This window comes from Brachyistius frenatus, unplaced genomic scaffold (genome assembly GCF_029030835.1).
Source record: "Brachyistius frenatus isolate BFR_SWC_R1_liver_20210118 unplaced genomic scaffold, ASM2903083v1 Contig_60, whole genome shotgun sequence".
In the NCBI taxonomy this organism is placed as follows: domain Eukaryota; kingdom Metazoa; phylum Chordata; class Actinopteri; family Embiotocidae; genus Brachyistius; species Brachyistius frenatus.
This window is the reverse complement of record NW_027210659.1, coordinates 1,195,355-1,217,273: the sequence shown is the minus strand read 5'-3', so window position 1 is coordinate 1,217,273 and position 21,919 is coordinate 1,195,355. Positions and strand designations below refer to the sequence as shown.

Below are 21,919 nucleotides of genomic sequence, written 5' to 3'. Positions count from 1 at the left end.
GCTCTTCATGACCAGGCTCCATCATATCTTAGAGATCTTATAGAACCATATAATCCTAGCAGAGCACTTTGCTCTCAGTACGCTGGTCTACTTGTGGTTCCTAGAGTTTCCAGAAGTAGAATGGGAGGCGGAGCTTCAGTTTTCAGGCTCCTCTCCTGTGGAACCAGCTCCCAGTTTGTGTTCGAGGGGCAGAAACCCTCTCTAGCTTTAATGACACAAAACCAGAAAAACCGTAGCAAGCCAAAAACAATATTTTCCACAGAATGAGGTTGAACAGGTACTATATCCAGTGACTGTGACAGTGTTTGTGGGAAAATGTGTGCCTGTTTAGTTTTCAAAATGTACTTTTTCCGAAGCTTTGAGAGACAGAAACAAACTAACCTTGTGCCCATGTCGGCCAGGTGCTAAACTAACAAAACCGTAACCTTCTTCCTTGTTTTTATCACTTTTCCCGTCAGTTTGGTGACTTTTCTGTTTGTACCGCTTCTTACTACCTACTTCCAGTTTTCGGACCTTCAAAATGCATTTCTGCACCAATGCATTTTGTCCAAAATAAAGACAAAAAAGGAACAAACTATTAAATACTCTACACTCTCAGAGGTTTTACAAGGTGTCACCCAGGAACTCGTCTCGAGCGGGAGCAGGTGGCTCAGGTGGCAGTAGGATATTTTTCCTCTGTGCTGCCCTCTCAATTACTGCGGTGAGCTGGAGAATAGGTGGATGAGGTGGGAGGAGGGCAGAACCAGGGGTAGAGCATGCGAGGAAGGGAGCCAAGTCAGGCCTCATGCCGTGCAGCACGCTCAAGCAGGTCGAGGATGTCGAGCGCCTCTTCCGCTGTGTAGGTGACGCGTTGAACCCAGCTGTTCTCGTCCATGTCATCATCACCTCATTTTTTTCAGGTAAGTTAGTTAAAGATGTATTCTTTTCTTAATGTCCTCTAATTGTTTTTATATTTGACCAGCACCAGTTTTTCCTAGTTTCCTCTTTAAGTTCATCCAATTTTGTATATTATTTTCATTTATTATATTATGTCGATTTTATGTTGCTTCCCTTTCCTCTAAGAGCTGGGTTGTAACCTTGGCAGTCAAGTAAGAGAACCTAAAAGTGCAGAGAATAGTAAACTGGTTGTTGCCACGACTGAATCTGTGATATATCTGGATTGTAGTTAGGTTTCCGTGATGTCACATTGCAAGCTCAAAACCAGCACACAGGACAGGACCCACTGACTTGATTCATAATTATTTTATGTACAAAATATTGTTACAAGTATTTTCTTTGTCACATTAAAATGATGATAAGCAATTTAAATACAGTTGATCAATCTTTAAATTTCACAATACATACATGAAAAAAAATCACAAGTACAATAGATTTTATGTACAATAAATATATGTTCTGATCGTAGGCTTTTATATTTTAAAAATTTACAGTGTTTATAAGTCACTAAAAGAGTTCAAGTTGTCTCAACAAATATGACCATTGCACTCATCACACCTACTGCAGGAAGATAGTTGTTCAGTTCAGTACAGTAGAACCAAAGATAAACTTTTGAACCAGCTATTATGCAGCTGGTTTAGGAAAATGTGCAGTAAAAAGTGGTTGGTCTGCAAAGGCCACATCTGTCTGTAAAGAATAAAAATACATAAAGGATGCTAGTTGAATGTGGCTTGCTGAAAACTTCCTTGTGTTCCTTGGCATAAAATTAACAGACAAGAGTGTGGAACAAACCAGGTTATGATTCGGTCAGTTCTTTTAGGGTTAGTATGTATCAGTCTAAGTTTGTGGTTAATGCAAATACAAATGAAATATATATATATATATAAAAAAAATATGGTTTGTACAGTATGTGACTGCATGAATGGCAAAGTTTGTTCTCATCTAATTTGGGAAAACAGCAAAAGTAGACAAAAAGCAAATTAGAGGTCCATTTCTGGTCCTCTATAGAGGTGCAGGTGACACTATTTAATAACTAAAAACAGGTTGTCATATTTGTTTCCTTCCATTCCTTGCAGGTCAATAGGTCTTCACAGTCACAATTTAACACTAAAAACAGGAAAACCAAATTCAAAACTTCAGACTGGCCACAGTCCAGTGGTCAGTCAGGTACTTGAAATCTATTATTCCTTGTTAAATGTTTTTACCTTACAATTCAGTATTGCAATTCAATTCAAGTTTGTCTCTGAATCTGAAGTAGCGTCGCGGGCTATCTGGCTTTTTTAAGGCTTTGTACATCATTTGTATATCTTACTACAAAATCCCATTCAAGATTTTACATATTCAGTCTGAGCAAAATACTACCAAACATTCATCATTTAAGGTAAACACACATTAGTGTCATCTTAACACACCTCTTCTTGCTTCAAAGGATTCAAATATTCTGCTGTCCCACGCAGTGTCACAAGTGCTAATTCTCCAGAAAATCTGTACTTGTATGACACTTGCTCTCTGGATTGGCATATCCCAGTTTGATATCAGGATAATTTTTTTCTATAGTGTGTGTCTGGTGCTCCAAGTGGTATGAATAAAAGGATGTGACTTTTGATGTAACTTATGTGCATGCACTGTCAGCATGTTGAATGAAAAATTAGCAACTCATGAACCAAAGTTGGGGAATAATTATTTGCTACTAAATTCCCAGACTGAAATTTAGGATCAGTCCTCTTTGTTTACCTCTTCAAATGTGTGTTTTCAAGCCAGAGATTTACACAACAACTCATGCTAAATATAATATCTGTTCATTTTAATGTGTTAACTTAGTCAGTTAATTGATGATTAAAAAAAAGGTCAGCAGTGGTACCAAGTCACACAAGATGTTTGTAAGGACGTCAAAGGCCTCAATGGTTCAAGAATCTGGGATTGGCCTACTGTCGCCAACTCTCATCTCATCTAATAGTTACCCAGTCATTCACAGCAGTAATTTTCCAGATCCGTTCCATTTTAAAACTAATGTCTTCTTTACATCTTTTCACATTGCCCAGAGACCAAAATTCATTCATTTCTATGTTATTTTGACATCAAATATATTGAATATTATACAGGCTGAAATGGTTACAGAGGACTAAACTATTTAGTGATTTAAATTTGACCAAGAAAATCTCAAGAGTTTAAAACCATATGTTGCTTAATAATAATAATAATAATAATAATAATAATAATAATATTAAATTAACAATTTGAGGGAGCATCTCCTTCAAAAGTGTACTCTACTATCCATCCATCCATTATTTATACCCGCTTTATCCTGACAGCTGACTTTTGGGCAAAGGCGATGTACACCCTGGACAGGTCGCCTGTCCATCACAGGGATGTACTCTACTATTTACATTTCTTTTTTTTTGGATAGCTATTCATCTTGGTTTTGTCTGCTGTGTTCAAGTTAAGGATCTGTGTGTCCGAGGATGAAGATGGCAGTGCTCATAAAAAAACAGACAAAGCTGTAAACAACACGCAGCCTTGCCTCTTAACAACGACCCTGATTCTTGTCAGTTTCATTATCGCAATAATATGTAATTCTAAGTCAGTGCCTCATCTCATCTACCCTCCTCCACGGGACGAGTTTCAGATTTCAGCTTGAAAAACTCTTTGGCCACCTCGTCAGCGGGGCGTTGGGACAGAATACGCATCACGGTAATGCCTGTCTCGTCGGTGTGAATGTGCGACCCGATAGGACACCAGCATACGCAACTCTTGCGGTCTGCTACGTCACGCAGCTGAACCACAGCCAAGCCGACTACCCGGTCCGCCCGGCCAAAACAGTAATCCTTCACCGTCACCTGAAGCTCATAGCAGTCTGGAGGTTCCTTACCCAAGATACTACAAAGAAGAAAAAGAAATGAATAATTAGCACATAATTTAGCTAATCTCAAACACATTTGTAGGTGGTTCAGATGTCTCCCTCACAACTGGAAAGCCTCGTTGAACTTTGCCGTCCAGCTATTGTTCTTGGATTTTGTGGTAAACTTGCGCTTCTTGTCGGCCAGGAAGGGACCGACCATGGAGACCTCCACAAAAGGCCGAAACATCCCTGATGTTTGCCACTTCATGTCGTTAACTGCGATGACTGAAAAGAGAGATGGGAGAGCGTGAAGGCAAATGAATGACAAAAAAGTGTATTCCTGTCTATAATGCTGTTTGAGCATCCTCACCCCTCACCCTAATCGATTGAGGCAGATGGTCCCCCACCTTTTAGCTTGGCTCTGTTAGAGGTTTCTTTCCAGTTGAAGGGAAGTTTTTTCTTCCCACTGTTGGAAGTTTATCTCCCTATTAAAAGTTTTTTTCCCCTTTCTAGCTATTGCTCCTGTAGGAATTGTTGAATTCTTGGGTTACTCTAAATAATGTTGTTGGGTTCTTTTGTTAGCGCATTGACTTTGTTAAGTGCCTTAAGATAACTTGTGTTGTGATTTGGCACGATATAGATACAAATAAACTACATTGAATTGAACATAACAGAAGGGTTAATATTCATGTCATGTCAATGCCAACTTTTACATTTCTTGTTTGGAGTGTAAACCAATCAAAAGCCAATCACTGAGCATTTTCCAAAGAAATTCGATCAGTCACTGGTCTGTCTTTGTTTCAGTAAATTATTTCGCAAAACTATGGCACTTACACTTACACTTCTTAAGAGACAACTTGAAATACTCTACAGCAGGGGTACACAAAGTTGTTTCGTTTGTGATCTACTAATTCATTACAGTATGAACCATTCACATCACAATCTATTTTTCTGACTTATCTGACTGCGGGTGGCCAGGGGACCAAACCAGGGACGTTCACTCAGGGCTTACAGCCTTGTGATTCACGTGAAACTTGGCTGGTGGGTAGCCCCGCAAATATATAATTTAAAAAAAAATTCATACAAAATAGTTGGAGACAATACAGAGGTCAGCTGTGATTTCAAAACCGGATTTGTTGAAAACACTGTCAAACAGAGAAACAAGTAAAATCCACATATTTTAAACATAATTGCGTGGTTGTGTATTTTAAACTCAGGTGTCTCACCTTTGACGTTAACCTTGCGCTCTTTCCCGAGCAACATGTCGATCTGCAGCACAGCCTCTCCAATTGGCTTTGCCACCCCTGAACCTGTATGACACAGCCGGCACATTTTTATACATTAACATAATTAACAATATATTCCAGATTTTACCACTTTGTTTTGCTTGGAAAAAAAATCATTTCAATTCTATAAAGGCTGATGATGACATTTTGGGTAACAGTAAAGACACAACTCTGTATTTTTAAATTTGAATTGTTAGTATTTGATAAGGGGGTAATTTTCTAACATACAACATATCTCAAAACCTCAATAAGCACACAGAAAAGAGGCATGTTCTTTGGTGAACCTGGACAAAATGCTAGAATTTGAAAGTTTGTATAATAAAAAAAAAATGGCTGCATGTCTTGCCTTGCCAATGTAAACCGTGGCAAAGAAACTGTGCATTGCTGGTTGTCAGAGCATGTCTTTAGTGAAGGGTGAATACTAAGAAATAGTGTGAAAGAGATTCAGTTTTATTTCTCTCGATCTCAGGGAGGTCCGTTTTTCGACAAGGAACCCCACAAGAAGCTCAGTGCTACTGTAGAACCCCAAAAAGCTCTTATTTCAGAGTCCAGTGGACTTACCACGATCAGGTCTAATCTTCTCATTGCTAGTGATTCTGATGCCCATCCCATCGTGCACTGAGAAGACGAGAAAGAACAGATAAGTTTAAGGAAACATTTAGTCAATTTGACCCAGACAAGGGACATTCAACAACAACTACAAACATGTACACTACATGTAGCATGTGTGTGTGTGATCACCTTGGGAGTGTTGTGTGGTGACAAACGTCTTGATGAGAGCATCGGTGCTTTGGGTGTAAAGGGAGAGGGCATAACGTAGTGATGACAGTTCAGGACTGTTCTCAACGAATGCCTTCTTCAGCCCATTTCCTCCTGCATGGAAGTATTGCTGAAAGGAAGGAATAACATGTCATCCTGTATGCTGGTTATGTACTAAAAAAATAGAAAGATTTATTTATTTTCCCAGAAATATGCATAAATCAGAAGTTGTTTTTCTTCAGTAAATTGATAAAGGAAGAAGAAAAAAAAAGATATATTCTTATCAAGTCTCGGTTTAAATCTGATGGCAACATCTTAAGCTGAAGGAGGTTTTAAGCATGCAGTAAATGTTTGTAATTTTTACAAACTAGATGCTCATCTTGTTTGGTGAAGGCTACCAGACAAGGAAATAAAATCATGACTTTTTATTATTGTCTTATATGTTCCTGTACAATGCCAAAGTATCTTATCAATCAAAAATCACAGGTGTCATTTTTCTCCTGTTTCTTATCTTGCATTCAGATATGACAGTATGCAGGTCTTCACCTACCTTGATTGTCTCCAACCCCGCATCAATAATTATGCACTGTTTGGGTGTCAGGGTTTTGGCTTCACCTCCTCCCTACAGCCAGAGTTCATAGACAAACATTAGAAAAACATTCCTAATGAGAGCAAAACTCAAAATAGATCAAGTAAAACAAAACAGAAATAACCACAAAATGTTGAATAGCAACTACAGTGACTGCACTTAGGTCAGTGGGCAAGCTATTGCAAAAAAGGAAAAACCCCATTCTGTTGTCTTTATTAACAATAATTTATTAAAAAGTTAACTGATTAGCTCCACAAAACCAATATACTGTATGCACTCAACAGCGAGGCAGGAACATACTTAGAAACTGTATATGTTCTCCCTCCATGTTATACCCAGCCTGTCTAGTATTTAAACTGCATACTTTATGCAGCCTCCTGCAGTATCCTTAGCGAGCAACAGACACCAATGGTGGTTAAAATCCACATATGAATGTGCAAAGTTGAACTTGTTTGATTGCCTGCTGCTGTAGGTGCTGAAACATATATATATATATATATATTTTCCGTAAGAACCTGTGGTCTCTGTAGCTAATATCACGATTTAAGCAACTTTGACAGCTTCAATCAATAAACTTTAGGCTGTAAATCTTAGAAAGAGATTTTTGTTGATAGACAGGTTTTACAGAATGGTCATTTCTACTTTTATTCTCTTACCTCACTACTAACTGACAGAACACTGTAATGAACTCTAAATCTTAATTAGTCTTTATAATGTCCCTTCAAACACATAAAAGTGCCATTTGTGTGTTACCTTGAGATTAGAAAGACCTTTAGCTGCAGTGAGGAATTGGGCTCCCTGCAGAGAGAGAGGGGGAAGTGGATTATATTATATATGACATGGCCCTTATATAAAACTTTGGCCCTATTTTCATCCCTAGGCGCAGCACAATTGCAGGTGCATGTGTAAGTAGGTATGGCCAACTAGTGAACACAATCGCAGGTGCATCTCTGGCACAGCATGACGCTGTGGCAAAGTAGAAGGAATAGATAAGTAGGAGGTGTGTCACAGTCGACTTCATTTTTGGCGAAACAAATTAGGTCCCCTCATTCCTTTAAAACCACTGTGGCACAGTGTGTCAGTTGGCTGAAAAAGGAGCAAAGCGGCACCGCCAAACTAAACTTTAACAACAGGGAAACTTACAGGCTCAGGCTCTTATTCCCTGAATTAATGGTACTACAAGTTGGCCTCCAAGGGTTGATGATGCTTAATCGGCGCAAGCTTGGAAAAAAGCTCCTTGCGCTGCACAAACCCTCGGTATGCGCCTCAATCTGTGCTGCACCAGTATAGGGCCCTTAACATGATTTGCTTGAATTGCAATAGCTTTTTTAACATGACTACACACACAGAAGAAACCAAACTGGAACAAACCTTGTAAAAAAATTAAATCATTCCAACATTTTGCAAAAGAGAAATACACTTGCTGACATCATCCAGCAGATGGCATCAGAACACTGCCTCGGGTACTGAGATATTAGCTATGACCATGATCATACACCACAAGTGTGTATTTCAATCTCTTTCACTGTCCTCTAACTACTCTCATCAGTATATAAAACAGCTGTTGTGTTGACCAGGACTTTTTTTTTTTTTTTTTTTATAAGAAAACAAACAAGGAATGTGGAACACTGTATTCCTCTCATCACCTCATGTTCTTCATTGGCCTGTAAACATGCTCTTATTCTATCTTTGTGAAGACCAGTTTTATACATTAATTGACCTTAACTGATATATTGCAATATGGGACTTTATGCCGGGTGCATTGTGGGTAATGTTGGTACCAAATCTTCCAGGATTGTTATATGCAATACAAAATGTTGGAGTATTTTTTATTATTTTGGAGTACTTTTTTCTGCAATTAGGGTTAGCTCAGGGTCAAGGTTAGCGTAAGGCGTGTCGTTTTGGTAGTTAGGGTTATGGTTGTTGTTACCAGGCTGTCATTGCTCTGAGGCAGGACGATGGTCTTCTCCAGGCTGCTTAGGACGATTTTCCAAAGATCCTTCAAGATCCTCTTCAGCACCGTCTTCTCACAGGTGTCAGCAAAAATACTGAGACTGAATCACAAACAAACACATTTAAAATGTAAGCTACAATGTTTTTGGTACAAATGTAATTTTTTTTTTTACCAGTTCACTAGTTCTTCCATAACATACTTTCTTTTTTTAATTAGTGACCTGATTGCTGTACAAAAGAGTGAACATGGTTACACTACAAAAAGCTAAGAAACATAAACAGTAACACGATAAAACAACATAATGGTTTAAGAGTGTGATTTACACCTAAAAAACATTTTTACTCCTGCAATCAATCATTACAATGTTCATTCCTCTTATGTTTTAGTACTAATTTATTCAGAGAGTTGATTGTCAACTATGTTTTGCTTCAATTTTTAGTTTTCATAGGCTCCTCCAAAGGAACCAAGGAAAGTTTTTAACGATTGTAAAATGAATACATTACTTTTAACCCTGGTAATGATTGCAACATCTTCAAATAATTGCCCATTGGCAACAGACAGGACTTTAGAGACTCATTTAGGATGAATTATTTTCTGAGTGTTTTTCAGTATTTATACACTGAAAAAACACAGAGTAACAAAATGATCTGGTTTGGGTTAATATACAACCTTTACCCCAGTTTCAAAAAGTCGCTTTTGCCCAGACTAAGTCGTAAATGACAATTTGGCTATTTTGACCCTGTGAAGAAGCTGTGGTTTTATGAGTCACAAATTTAAGGTGTACAAAATAATGTGCATATGACATTCAAAACTGCAATAGACACACATACAACCTTTTAATACCAAAGTGTGAAAGGTAAGTTTAAAAAGAGCTAGCGTTTCTGGTAACATTTTGTAACCTACCATACCATTTTTTTTGTAATATAGATATACCAAAACACTAATATTGGGTCAAAACAATCTCTTGTCTTGGGTGGTTCTCACAAGTACTGGGTAAAGTTAAAGTATACTGTGGTGCTAAAAATACCAAAACTGGTTAGATTTTGACCCAAGTAAAGTAAAAATCATTTGGAAGGAAGAAATACCCAATTCATTAAATTAATGGTGTCATGAGTTACAACAATTTGCATTCTGAGTTTTAGATCCACTGCTGTGTACAACAGTTCTGTTGTACTTTACCTTACAACAGGAGCCAACTGTTTGTGTTATGCCTCTACTTACTTCCCATCCAGGAACTCCATGAGGGGTCTCAGCATAGTGTCAGCATCTGCCTCTGCAGTGTTGTGGTTGGGGGGGCCTTTCATCTGGAGGAGGATCTCAGCCATCTGACGCATGCAGCTATTCATACGAGGCTGGAAACTGAAGGGAGAGGAGGCGGAGAGTTAGGTGAACTTCTGCAAGGCTGGCAGAGGCTTGTTCCTCAGTCATTTAAAGAATACTCTATGTGTATGCGAGTGTGTGTGTGTGCGTTTGTGTGTGCGCATTTGAACCTGTGCATCTACCTTTGTTAACATTAACATAATTCTGAAGACCTTAGAGGTGACATTTGTAGAAAGAGAGGATATTTTGGCCAGTCCCCACTTAATGATACAACTTCTGTTTGAGGGTTTAGACTTTCTTTCTGAGTCAGGGAAAGTTTTGGGGATATTTATATATATGTGACGGTCACAGTAAGGAGTTAAGGAATGAATTTTCTCAATGGGTGTCCTCACAACAGACAGAAGTACAAATGGGTGTGCGTGTGTGTTACCTCTTGGCAAACATGGTGCTGAAGTTGTCCAGGATGGTGCTGAGCTTCACCTGCAGCTCATTGAGGATGTCAGCCGCCTCACTATCCAGCTACAATGCACACATTAATAGAACAAGAGAAGAGAGATGTAGCAGGTTTTTTCAAGCCTTTAAAAAGCCAACATTTTACTGCTAAAACTCCCCAAAACCCCAAATGTTAATTAGGAGCATTCTAGCCCTGTAATATTTCAGCTGGGGGGAATTCTATTCATCTGAAGACAGATTTAGTGATTTCGATTTTTTTTTTCTTGTATTTGGAGATCCCTCTTTTAAAATTTTTTTTTATAGCATATCTCCCCTCAAATTTCACATTATAAACAATTACCAATTAAAAAAAACATCCCCACAATACTTAAATATACCTCAGTTAGCATGCATTACAATCTGTGAATAACTATCTTAAACCTGATTAACAGATTTTTAAAATATATCAAATATTAGTTTAATGTGCAATGTGAACAAGATTCATGTATTTACATATCATAAAGTGTGGTTACAAAAGGAATTGTAACATGTTGATACAAGTGTTTCCAACTGAAATATTCATGAGGGCCCTATTTTCGTCCATCTAGGTGGAGCGCAAGCAGGTGTGGCCAACTTGTTTGGTGTTTTGGTAAACACAAATGCAGGTGCAATTGGGGTGCAGTGGTGGAAATAGACGTGGTGTGTCACAGCCCAGAACCGCTGCCCAGTGTAGGAAGTGGTTGCATGACATAAGACAAAATAATAAAATAAAATAATAATAATAATAATAAGTAAAAATGTTTCTTATAGATGCCAAACACCAGAATTAATTAAATATCAAATTAAATTAAATATTACTCATCCAAAGTAGTGAAATCAACTACTGGAAACTTACCTTTCAGTCATTAATTAAATGGTTTCCATTGCCATTGCTCTAACATTTTGTGCATAAATGATTCAGGGTCACTCTCCTTGGCCTTGCCCAGCTGGCTAGGCTGGCCGATGGGAATATTAAAAGGCTTTTGAATTGTTACCACTTTATGCGTAATTAGTGCCTTTTATATTTTATAGCTGAGATTGGTTACTGCGTTATGGTGCACGTAAACTGCCTGATTCACATGTGATTCAAAAGACAAGCGTCAGCTTAATTTTTTGCATGACTGACCAAATCTGAACAATCTTGTTTAAATGATTTATGTAAGAGGGATTAAATACATAGGACGTCCACCAAACATGTCTGTGATATTTTGGAAAGGTCTGTTCATGTGCGTTCTTGTCCACTGAAACCACAAAATACCGCTGCACCAGCTGAGCTTAGACAAGGTGCGAGTTCATCTCAAAATTGACACCAAAATTACTAACCCTCCGGCTGTTGCACCGTTCCACGTACTTCAGTGCAGCCAGGTTCACTATGATCCACAAAAATTGCAACTCAGTGCAAGTGCAGAAAAAAGGCCCTTGTGTTGTAGAAAAATGCCAATGTGCCTGAATCTTTGCAATGTAATGTGCAGTGCAATTCAAATTTGAAATGACACATTTGTCCTCTGATGAGACTGGTACTGTGAGACAACTTAAACATTTATCTCTAAAATCCTTCTAAAAATATTTTGTCTTAAAATATCAATGTTGACACATAAAATTGTCAGAACATTGCACCCTAATTATTTTAATGTTTTCAATTGCAAGCTTCTTTTTATGGTCACAGAATGGTATTATTTTAGAGCAAGATAATTTGCCTTAAAAACATTATACAAATGTTTGGGGTAACTTTCTTAAAACATTTTTAGAGAATGTTATCCTATTTTATGAAGAACATTGCACAATTTAACCTGTAAAGGAATACTGTATTTTTGTATGGCATTGTGTGTTTTGACCCTCTTAGCTGTGTTATGTCTGACTGGCACCAAAATTTTCCCTCCAAGGTTAAAAAGAAACGCATCGTGCTACATTATGCTAAATTAATCATTTACTTTTTTTTTTTTTTTTTTTTAATTAAAGAGGTTTTATTTCAATTATATGGCCTCCAGCATCACACATTTGAAAACAAAAAAATATCATAAACTCAATATGGGATATGTATTAATGTGTTTCTTAGTTAACTTGGAATTCTTCCGAATTTTGGGAGGGTAAACGAACGAGGAAAATTGCTCTCAAGAAGAAAAGTTCCCTCAAGCCTCCCTATACACTCTCCTCACTAGAATTATAGCCTGAAATTAGAAGTGTCCTTTACAGGTAATAAGTGTTTGGCGAACTGTTATTTTTCTTGATCACCCAACTGTACCTTCTTTGTGACAGCAGTGGCTTCAGTCTTACCGCAAAAACAGAAAGGAAAAACAAGAAAAAGACAAAAAAGTTTTAAAAAAAAATTACTCAACATTGATGATTAATATGAAAAGGGAAACTACACAGACACAGGCTATATGGTATACTGCTGGTAAAACTAGTATGAGGATTGGGTGTGTTTTATCTCAAAATGTCTGCTGGATTGGGGAATGGTGAGTGGATGATTTTAATAAAAGCGTTTTGTTTCCTGCCTTTGTTTTATTGGGATGTAACAACACTAAAGGGGAATGTGACACCTCCCAGTCCAATGTTTCGTTGCTGTCCGCTATGGTATTGCTGCTGCCTTCATCATTTGGCAACTCATACAATCAATGATCAAATACAACCCTGCTTCCAAAAAAGTTGGACAGCTGTGTAAAATGTGAATAAAAACAGAATGCAATGATTTTGAAATCATGTAAACCCAAATTTGATTTAAAATAGATTAAAGACAACTTGTCAAATGTTGAAACTGAGAAGAAAATATGTGCTAATTTTGAATTTTATGCCAGCAATACATTTAAAAACAGTTCGGACAGGATCAACAAAACACTGGAAAACATTTGTCATGCTACTAGAAACACCTGGTTGAACATCTAACAACTAACCAACATGACCAGGTATAAAAAGAGCATCCCAGAGGGGCAGAGTCTCAGCAGAGAAAATGGGGAGGGGTTCAGCACTATGAGAAAGACTGTGTGGGCAATGACTGTAACAATCTAAAAATATTATTCCTGAATGTAAAATTTCAAAGAATTTGGTTCACAATATCATTAAAACATTCAGAGAGAGAAGAGAAAGGCCGTAAACCAATATTGGATGGCCCTCAGGTGGCACTTCATTAAAAACAGCCTCGATTCTGTAGTGTAAATCACTGCATGGGCTGAAAATAGCTTCCAATAACCATTGCCTGTGCACACAGTTCATCGCTGCAAACACAAACACAGGTTAAAAGTCTACCATGCAAATAAGAAACTATAATCAGGATCCAGAAACAACGATGATTAAGCCCATTTAAGATGGACTCAGGAAAGTGGAAAAGTGTCCTGTGGTTTGACAAATCAAAAAAATGTAGAATTCTTTTTCTAAATCATGGACACTGACCATCCAGCTTGTGATCAGCATACAGTTCAAAAGCCAGCAGTTGTAATTTGGTGTAGGGATGCATTATTGCACATGGCATGGGTAGCTTACACACCTGGGAATGGACCATTAATGCTGAAACATTTTATATAGATATATACGTTTTTGGAGCAACATATGATGTCATCCAGCAACATATGCTTAAAGAAGCCACCGAACGGTACTCGGTTTTCTGGAACTTTATTTGTAACAATACGCAGGCTACTGTGGGCTGTACGCCAACGTTCTGGCTAATTCTTACCGGTAGCTCTACACAGCATGTCTTCCTCACACACACAGTTGAACTACTCTCACAACAAGCGAGGAGCAACAGGACCCATCCCCCCCTTTGGCTCCTGGCCAATTACAGGCGGCTGTCCCACCCTGTTCACTGTCATAGGTACAGGGATGACTGACAGGTCTCACAGCTTATCTAAATACAGCAACACAAGAATGAACACTAACATTTTGAACAGTTAACCTAACATGTCACCCAGGCTGTTACAATATGTCTCTGCCCTGCGCTTGTCGTCTCCACCAACAGTTCATGTCTTGTATCTCTATGCTGTCCTTTTCTCTCTCTGCTCTCCTCTCACCCCGACCGGTCAAGGCAGATGGCCGCCCAACCCTGAGCCTGGTTCTGTCGGAGGTTTCTTCCTGTTAAGAGGGAGTTTTTCCTTCCCTCTGTTGGAGGTTTTTCTCCCTTAAAGAGGAGTTTTTTTTCCCTCCTAGCTTATGTGGGAATTGTTGAATTGTTGGGTTTCTCTGTATAATATTGTAAAGTCTTGCTGTAAGGACTTTAATGTGTCAAGTGCCATGAAATAACCTATGTTGTGATTTGGCGCTATACAAATAAAGTTGAATTGAATTGAATTGAATATGATGCCATCCAGATAAGGTCTTTTTCAGGGAATGCATTGCTTATTTCCGCAAAACTATGCCAAACTGCATTCTGCACGTATTAAAAGAGTGATGTTTTCCTTTAGTCACCACAGTACTGGCCAATGCTTGTTTCATATCAAATTCCATGTCTGAAACGCTTCAATGCTACTGATATGAAATGCACACACTTTTAGTCTGCTCACATCTGACAGAGTTGACTGGATGGATTCTGGTTTTTTTTCCCCCCACAAGACACTACCTGGAACATTAATTTTGCAGGTAGTGTCTTGTGAAAAAAAAAAAAAAAAAGTCTTGCAAGATAACTGTAAACATGGATATGTATTGTTTAATTTCAGGCATTGCATTTATAAGGTACAGCAGAGACAAAAAGGTCTGCGGAGGAAAAGTGGACATGATAAACAAACCTTGTTTAATTCTTCCTTTGACTGATGAGAACAAAAAAAAAAATTCAATTATTAGACAACTGCCCTTAAAGCCACGTTTTTCATCCTTTTTCCGAGTGTTTCCTGCTTTAACACATACAAAGGAAATTATCAGCCAAGCACTTTGTTGAAAACAGTCTAAATGATCTCTAACAACCGACATAAGAACCAAATGACACTTTTAAAACTTGCCCAAATTGAATAAAGTTGCGGTACCTCGGCTAATTTAAGTGTAGAGGCTAATCGGAATGATTTTTTTCATTGGATTTTTGCAAAAGTCAGAGTCAAAAGGGACAACAGAGCTATTGACAGAGTCAGCTCCTATTGGGCCTCATACTCATCCCATGGGGCACATATACACACACATAAACACATACAAATACAGTCAAAACTAAAGAAAACTAAAGTTGCTGCTAATTTGCTTAATTTCCACCAGCTGATGAACAATACCCTCAAAAATGGCTGATGTTGATAAGCTGCAGGAACTATTCTTAAGCATTAGCTTCAACTGTTATAAATTGTTGTAGATCACGTTTTTACCCATTTTGTGTTAAAGTAAAAAAGTTTTTGTAATACTCTTTAGTTCGAATGGTGGTTTTGAAGTCTGCTGGTTTTAATGTCAAGTTTCCTCTTTCAAGTTTGACAGGGCTCTTAACACTTTTACAGTATGTCCAAATTAATGATTAGTAAAATTAAGCAGGACATCAAACATTTATACAAATGTAAAAAGTAGTGCAAACTTGAGAATGCATAATGTAGGACCTTTAAACAGGGTTGCCACTGAAGATTCCAAGTTTTGCAAATCCCTATACATGCCAGCACTGGTTGTTCACAAAATTTCTAAAATAAGAATTATCATCTATATCTCAAACACCCACCTCTTTGCTCTTTGTGTCCTCCTTTGGGAAAAGACAAGAACGGAAATAGTCATTCCTTTCCTTGCACGTTAAATATTCAAGCATTTTTCAAAACATTGACTGAATATCAATGTTTTAAGTGGCATTCAGTCAATAAATGAAAATGATGATTAAGACTGAAAAGTTTAAAGGTTCATGATATATTACAGGAGAATGAGAGCAACTCTTTATAAATTAGTGTGAAGGAATAGATCTTAGCAAAGCCAAAGCCTTAAGGCAGAAAGTAAGTAAAGTGATTACAAATAAACCAACCTGCTTCTCTTTGTCTTTCTTTTCAGCCTGTAAGGACACATTTGTGAGTGAATTTGTGCCACACACACTGGTATAAACACACACATCCACACGCAACATAATTCACATACTGACTTTTAAAAAGACACATTCATTGTAGCACTTTTCCCCTGTTGACCTTTAGCTCCAACAGGAAATTATTCACATTGAAGGAGCAGTTTGTGGGATTAAGTACATTTTGGAGTGAGGTTGCAGAGTGCAGCCAACTGAATAGCCCTCACCTCACCCTCCCCTTCCAAGTGTGTCAGAGAACCTATAGTGGCCCTTTCTAAAGCAAGTGTTCGGTTTGTTTACTTCAGGCTACTGTAGAAACATAGCGGTGAAACATAGTGGACCTGCTCCCTATGTAGATATAAAGGACTGGAGGTAAAGAAAACACAATGTTCAAGAGTTGAAGCTTCAAGATATATTACAGGAGAATGAGAACAACTCTTAATTAATGAAAGAAAGTGTTGGTGTCAGAAAATCCACAAAGTGGCCTTGGAGCCCAAGACATACACAAAGTACTTTGTGGGTTATGCACCATGGCAAAGCGGGTTGAGACAGCTCATGTGATGAAGTACAAAGGGGGAGAAGGACATATGGGGAACATTTTGTGGGTGCTTGGATGGAACAAATATAGGACTTTCACTTAGGAGACTAATGTTCAATTTCATGATAAGGCAAAAGTTGATGTGGATTTCTCATAAGTAACCCAAACCATGATCTTTTTCTAACACTAACCAAGTAGATTTTGTACCTCACTCTAACCAAGTGTCGACGGTGTCACGTATCCAAAACCATGACTTAATTTTTGATAGGTACACATAAAGCACATTGTGCGTCTACATAAGACGCAGGCGTGCGCAGCTTGTGCATCTATATGAGACGCTGAGGGGGCACAACACCCAGGGTGCGTGGCACACATACAGATGCCAAGAGGCATCTTGGGCAGATGCCTATAAGAGACACGAACGGCTTTAAAAAAAAAAAAAAAAATTAGGAATGAAAACACGTTGTCAGGCAGGCATTCTCACAGGCCGCTTTAAAGTTTAGGATTAGGTCATAGTAATTTGGCTTTTTTAAGGATACACATGGGGAGAAAGATCAGGGTAAACAACCACACACAAGCATACAGACATCCATTCATAGACACACACACATTTCAGAATGCTTAAAAAAAGTTTGCAATGCACACAGCTTTGTTCCAAACACACCTTTTCCTTCTTGGACCCAGACTAGAGAGACATGAAATCAAAAACAAAGAAAAAGACAAATGACATAAATGTGAGTAAATGAAAAAAAAAAAACAGCATCCAATACTGTCAAATAATGTCAAATTATGGCTCACCTTTTCCCTGTCAAGCTTTTGAACAAAGAGAGAAACAAAAACCAAAATATATTTAAAAAGGAAAAGACAAAATAAATAGAAGGTATGGAGAAGAAGTAAACATGAACACGTAACACAATCACACTCAAGACACTCTTACGGATGTTCAATGGCATTTGGTCAACCATGTGTGGGTGATTTCAGTCAGCTCTAAAATGTTTGTCAGCAGGAGCGAAGAGGTTAGTTTTAGAAATATTAGAGGAACCAACACATTGTAAAGAAACCAGACCATTCTCCTGCTCCTCCTTACAATCATAGGCTGAGGACCATCCTACTAGAATGGCTGTTTACCACCCTACGAATGGTAAACATGCTTTTAGCACAACATAGACACAAAGTTAAATTCTATTTACAGTCAAATTCACCAAACACAGCTGTAATTTCTTAAGAATATTTCAGTTTATCATGTAAAACTGTCTGATTAAACATGTCACCTTACAGGAACAATATTTGAATGAGTACACATCCTTGGAGCATTCTTAAAATTTTAGCTGACATTTTTTTCTTTAAGACCTTTTTAAAACATTTAGGTTGCCAAAGTTATGGGAATAAAAACAACAACTCACAGCTGAGTTCAGTTGACAAATACAGCATGACACATGACACAAGGTCTCATTTCAAATGCATCAACAAGTGGTCACTGGCCCTGACCAACCAACCTTTTTTTCCTTCTCTTTGTTGTCAACCTGAGAGTGAACAGTGCAAGTTTGGGCAAGGCAAATGGAAAAGGACAGGGCAGGGAGAGCAAATGGAAAAGGACAGGGCAGGGAGAGCAAATGGAAAAGGACAGGGCAGGGAGAGCAAATGGAAAAGGACAGGGCAGGGAGAGCAAGAACAGCACTCAGAACTGGACATTTTTGCAAGGTTTTTCACAGGGAAGCTATGAAATCAATCATTTTCCAAAACTTCATAGCTTAAAAATGTACAGTGGGATGATACAAGAATCAAAAGGTGACAAATTTACATAGAGTCCAAGAACACTTACATAGCCAGGATTTCAGTGCAAAAATAATGCCACTGCCAGCTGTTCGAGCATTAATTAGAAAATCCGCATTCTCTCTGTGTAAAATGCATTCCAGTGTCTATCTTAGGCTCCAGTTGTCCAAATTTGACAGGTACAGTATATCTTTATATGTATTTTTTAGGACAAAATCTCACAAGGAGATACTACACGAGGATGATTGTAAAGTTGGAATATGTCCCTCCATCCATCATCTATATCAACTAGGGTCACTGGGTGGGGTGTTGGAGACTATCCCAGCTAACTTAAGCAAAGGCAAGGTAAACAGCCCATCACAGGGCTAACACAGAAAGACATACAATCATTCATGCACACAGTCACTCCAATGGTCAATTTAGGTACACCAGTCTACCTAAGAGGCATACATTTGGACTGTGGAAGAAAGTCAGATCACAGGGAGGACATGCGAACACGACACAGAAAAACCCCAGGTGACCAGCACGTTGAAACCCAGAACCTTCTTGCTGGGAGGCAACATTGTACCACTGTTAGACAATTGAAGCTTATGTTAACCTCAGATAAGCCGTTCATGTATTTTTACACATAATGCATAAGAGAAGGAATGTCAATGGCCAGTTACAACAAGCAAAACCGGTGTCAGTGTTCTTATTGACATTTGATTATTGTTATCAGACATACTTTAAAAATTTTGAATTGAAATTCACTGTAACTTGAGGTAATTTATGATCTGAGCTCAAAATAAACAAAACAGCTTGTAAATGACAACTTTAAAAAGCACTGGAACTTCCACCTGGGTGTTCTTCTAAAAGTCATTAAGAATGTTGGTGTGCTTCTCATTTATGAATGAAGTCTTTAAGGAATTTTGCATCAAAACAACTTTCAATGTCCCACATAGCTAATTTACATTTTTAAACCAGTCTTCTGCTACCCCTGTCACAACTTCTCGGAAATTTTTTGCTGCCATGAAATTCAAAATAGGCATATACATTTCATAAAACAATAAACAATTTTCAGTTTCAACATTTGATATGCCGCCTTTGTTCTACTTTCAATTAAATATGGGTTACGTGATTTGCAAATCATCGCATTCTGTTTTGTATTTACATTTTACACAGCATCCCAACTTTTTTGTGCACTATCCAATTCCATTATCTGGCAGGCCACTGTCTTGTCTATTCAGCCCTCACTAGAGGTGGGAGTCTGCTTTAGTCTGCAGCTGTAAATGTGTGTATATCTGGTCCGTGATCGTAGATAGTCAATATATGTATATATTTGTATTTATATGATCAGAAATTTCTCCCAAAGCTGAAAAAACAACTGGTTTACTGGTCCTGAAAACATGTTTCCCAAGTATATAATGTCAAAAGGAAAATTGATGATAGGCTCGGATGCAGGTCAACATTAAACCCAGGCATCTGTACTTTGGAATTAGATAATGCAGCAAAGAATGTTGTTCGGTATAATACTATATTGAGATTGTGTTGGGAAGCAGGGGGGTTCCCTCTGAAGTTTAAAAAATGTTCACCTGAACATTGTTATTGGTGAATAACAATACAAATATTGAACAAGAGAATACTTTTGCACTTTCCCTCTTACCTCTGATCCCTCTGAGTCTGAACAGCCAGACTGGTTTTGACAAAACAAAACAATAAGAAACCAAGGTCAAATGAGACAGAATAATTAGAAAAAAAGATAAAGGACATTTAAAGAAATTCAATTAAATGAAAGTGTTTGCAGTAGTAATGACCCAAAAACCTTCCCTCACCTTGGACTCCTGTGACTGGTAGCAATAAAGATTGTATCCAGTGAACCAAAAAAAGGTAGTTATATTAAATGATAAAAACAAGGTGAATTAGCTAAATTAAAAGTGATTTATGCTGTTTTACTGTTAGTATTTGCTGGCGCAGCCTACCCACCATGTCATCCTCCCCTTCATTGTCAGAGATGGGCTGATGAGGATTGCACAGGAATAAAAAAAAACAAATTCAATAAAATGAAGGAAAAAGAAAATTATAGGTGAAATTATTAAAGAGAAAAAGAAAACAAATACATAAAGAAATGATAAAGAATACAAAATTATTGCTCTACTGAGGTTTAGTCAGGAAATGGCAAGTGTTTTGTAGGTTTCAGCATCAGATGCTGACGTCCATTGAACAATTAATTAAATGAAACAGGAATTTATGATAATGAATCATTTTGCTTGTGAGTTACTCCAACTTTGAATGACAGTAATTTCAGATGATTTTGGTTACTACGAGAATAAGTTCTCGTCCTAAAAAACGTCATACTTTATGAATAAGTCAGCCTACTTCCTTTTGTCCACGATAATATCACACTGTAATAATAATTTTTTTTCAACAGGAATGAACATGTAGAATTCTAATGTACCGTCACAACATCACACACTTATTAACTTTGCTAACAAATTATTTTAAAATCAGATATGAGGTGAGGGACATCATGCCTATATTTTGGTACTGTCGAGTCAATGCATTATTCTGGCAGCAGGTGGCAGATTGGTTAAATGGGCAAGCCATATTTTTACCTTGTACCTGTTATGATAATTTATGGCATTCCTATGAAATCATGTTAATATTTTTTTTAAGTCGTTTTCTGTAAGGTGTGCATTTTATTTGACCTATTATATAATTATTTGTTGTATTATTATAATATTAGGATTGACTTGAAAAAAAAAAAAAAAAAACCCAACTCAAATCATTCTAGCCAGAATACAAAATTCTTGTGTAAGTGTAGTGGACACAGTTCATACCCAGGGACAAGTACAGTCACATTTTGTCTACAGACCAGGAGATCTCGTGGACCATTCGCAAAATAAAACTCTCACCTTGATGATTAACGGAATCAATAACAGCATCATTTGACAGAGACCTGTTTGCTGACTCCACAGAGAACTCACCCTGGTATTACAACTCCAAATTGACTTAAAAATCACTATGTAAACTTCAGCCATTTCAAATATTTCTAAATTTCATTCAACCTGTGATCTTTTCTTATTATATTTAGTTAGCCCATTCTTTTAGTTTGAAGAATGACTTTCTGTTATTAAACCACTGTTTGTATGGTTAATGTGAATGATTTTCTGTTTTGTTCTTATTCTTTTACAGTAATATCAATGTTAATTCCTATATTATGTGTTAAGTTTTGTTATGTATTTTTTATTAATGCTGGAAAGTGAGTAGAACATTTTCTGGTATAAACTCCATATACCAAACCTAAACTTTGTAGGAAAGTTATTCCCACTGAAACAAAGGAAGAAATGTGAAAAGTCACCCTGAACACATTCAGTATCTTTCAGATGATAAAACTGACAAGTCACATGCCAAATCCTCTGCATGGCCCCCACCCCCAAACATTCTTAATGTTATTGTCCTGTATATTCCCTTAATGTAGATGACAGAGATCAATTTAAGTTATGGCTTCATATCTTAGACTTATCAAATTAGTTTATTTAATCT

At 37.6% G+C, this 21,919-nt stretch overlaps 1 protein-coding gene across 1 annotated transcript in view; it reads right to left on the bottom strand.

Moving 5' to 3' along the window:
• Positions 1-1,731: 1,731 nt before the first annotated feature.
• LOC138625234 (protein unc-13 homolog B-like) overlaps positions 1,732-21,919 on the bottom strand; it is a 140,951-nt gene continuing 120,763 nt past the window's right edge. The window contains exons 37-55 of the mRNA XM_069706015.1: positions 20,360-20,392; positions 20,209-20,223; positions 20,040-20,069; positions 17,423-17,437; positions 17,289-17,309; positions 16,054-16,080; positions 15,763-15,783; positions 14,867-14,887; positions 12,397-12,423; positions 10,114-10,202; positions 9,585-9,722; positions 8,340-8,463; positions 7,163-7,207; positions 6,371-6,442; positions 5,803-5,950; positions 5,623-5,679; positions 5,002-5,085; positions 3,901-4,060; positions 1,732-3,813 (exon numbers count right to left, since the gene is read on the bottom strand). Coding sequence (XP_069562116.1) covers positions 3,531-3,813; positions 3,901-4,060; positions 5,002-5,085; positions 5,623-5,679; positions 5,803-5,950; positions 6,371-6,442; positions 7,163-7,207; positions 8,340-8,463; positions 9,585-9,722; positions 10,114-10,202; positions 12,397-12,423; positions 14,867-14,887; positions 15,763-15,783; positions 16,054-16,080; positions 17,289-17,309; positions 17,423-17,437; positions 20,040-20,069; positions 20,209-20,223; positions 20,360-20,392 — 1,410 coding nt within the window. The 3' untranslated portion in view covers positions 1,732-3,530. The remainder of the gene's footprint in view (positions 3,814-3,900; positions 4,061-5,001; positions 5,086-5,622; positions 5,680-5,802; positions 5,951-6,370; positions 6,443-7,162; positions 7,208-8,339; positions 8,464-9,584; positions 9,723-10,113; positions 10,203-12,396; positions 12,424-14,866; positions 14,888-15,762; positions 15,784-16,053; positions 16,081-17,288; positions 17,310-17,422; positions 17,438-20,039; positions 20,070-20,208; positions 20,224-20,359; positions 20,393-21,919) is intronic.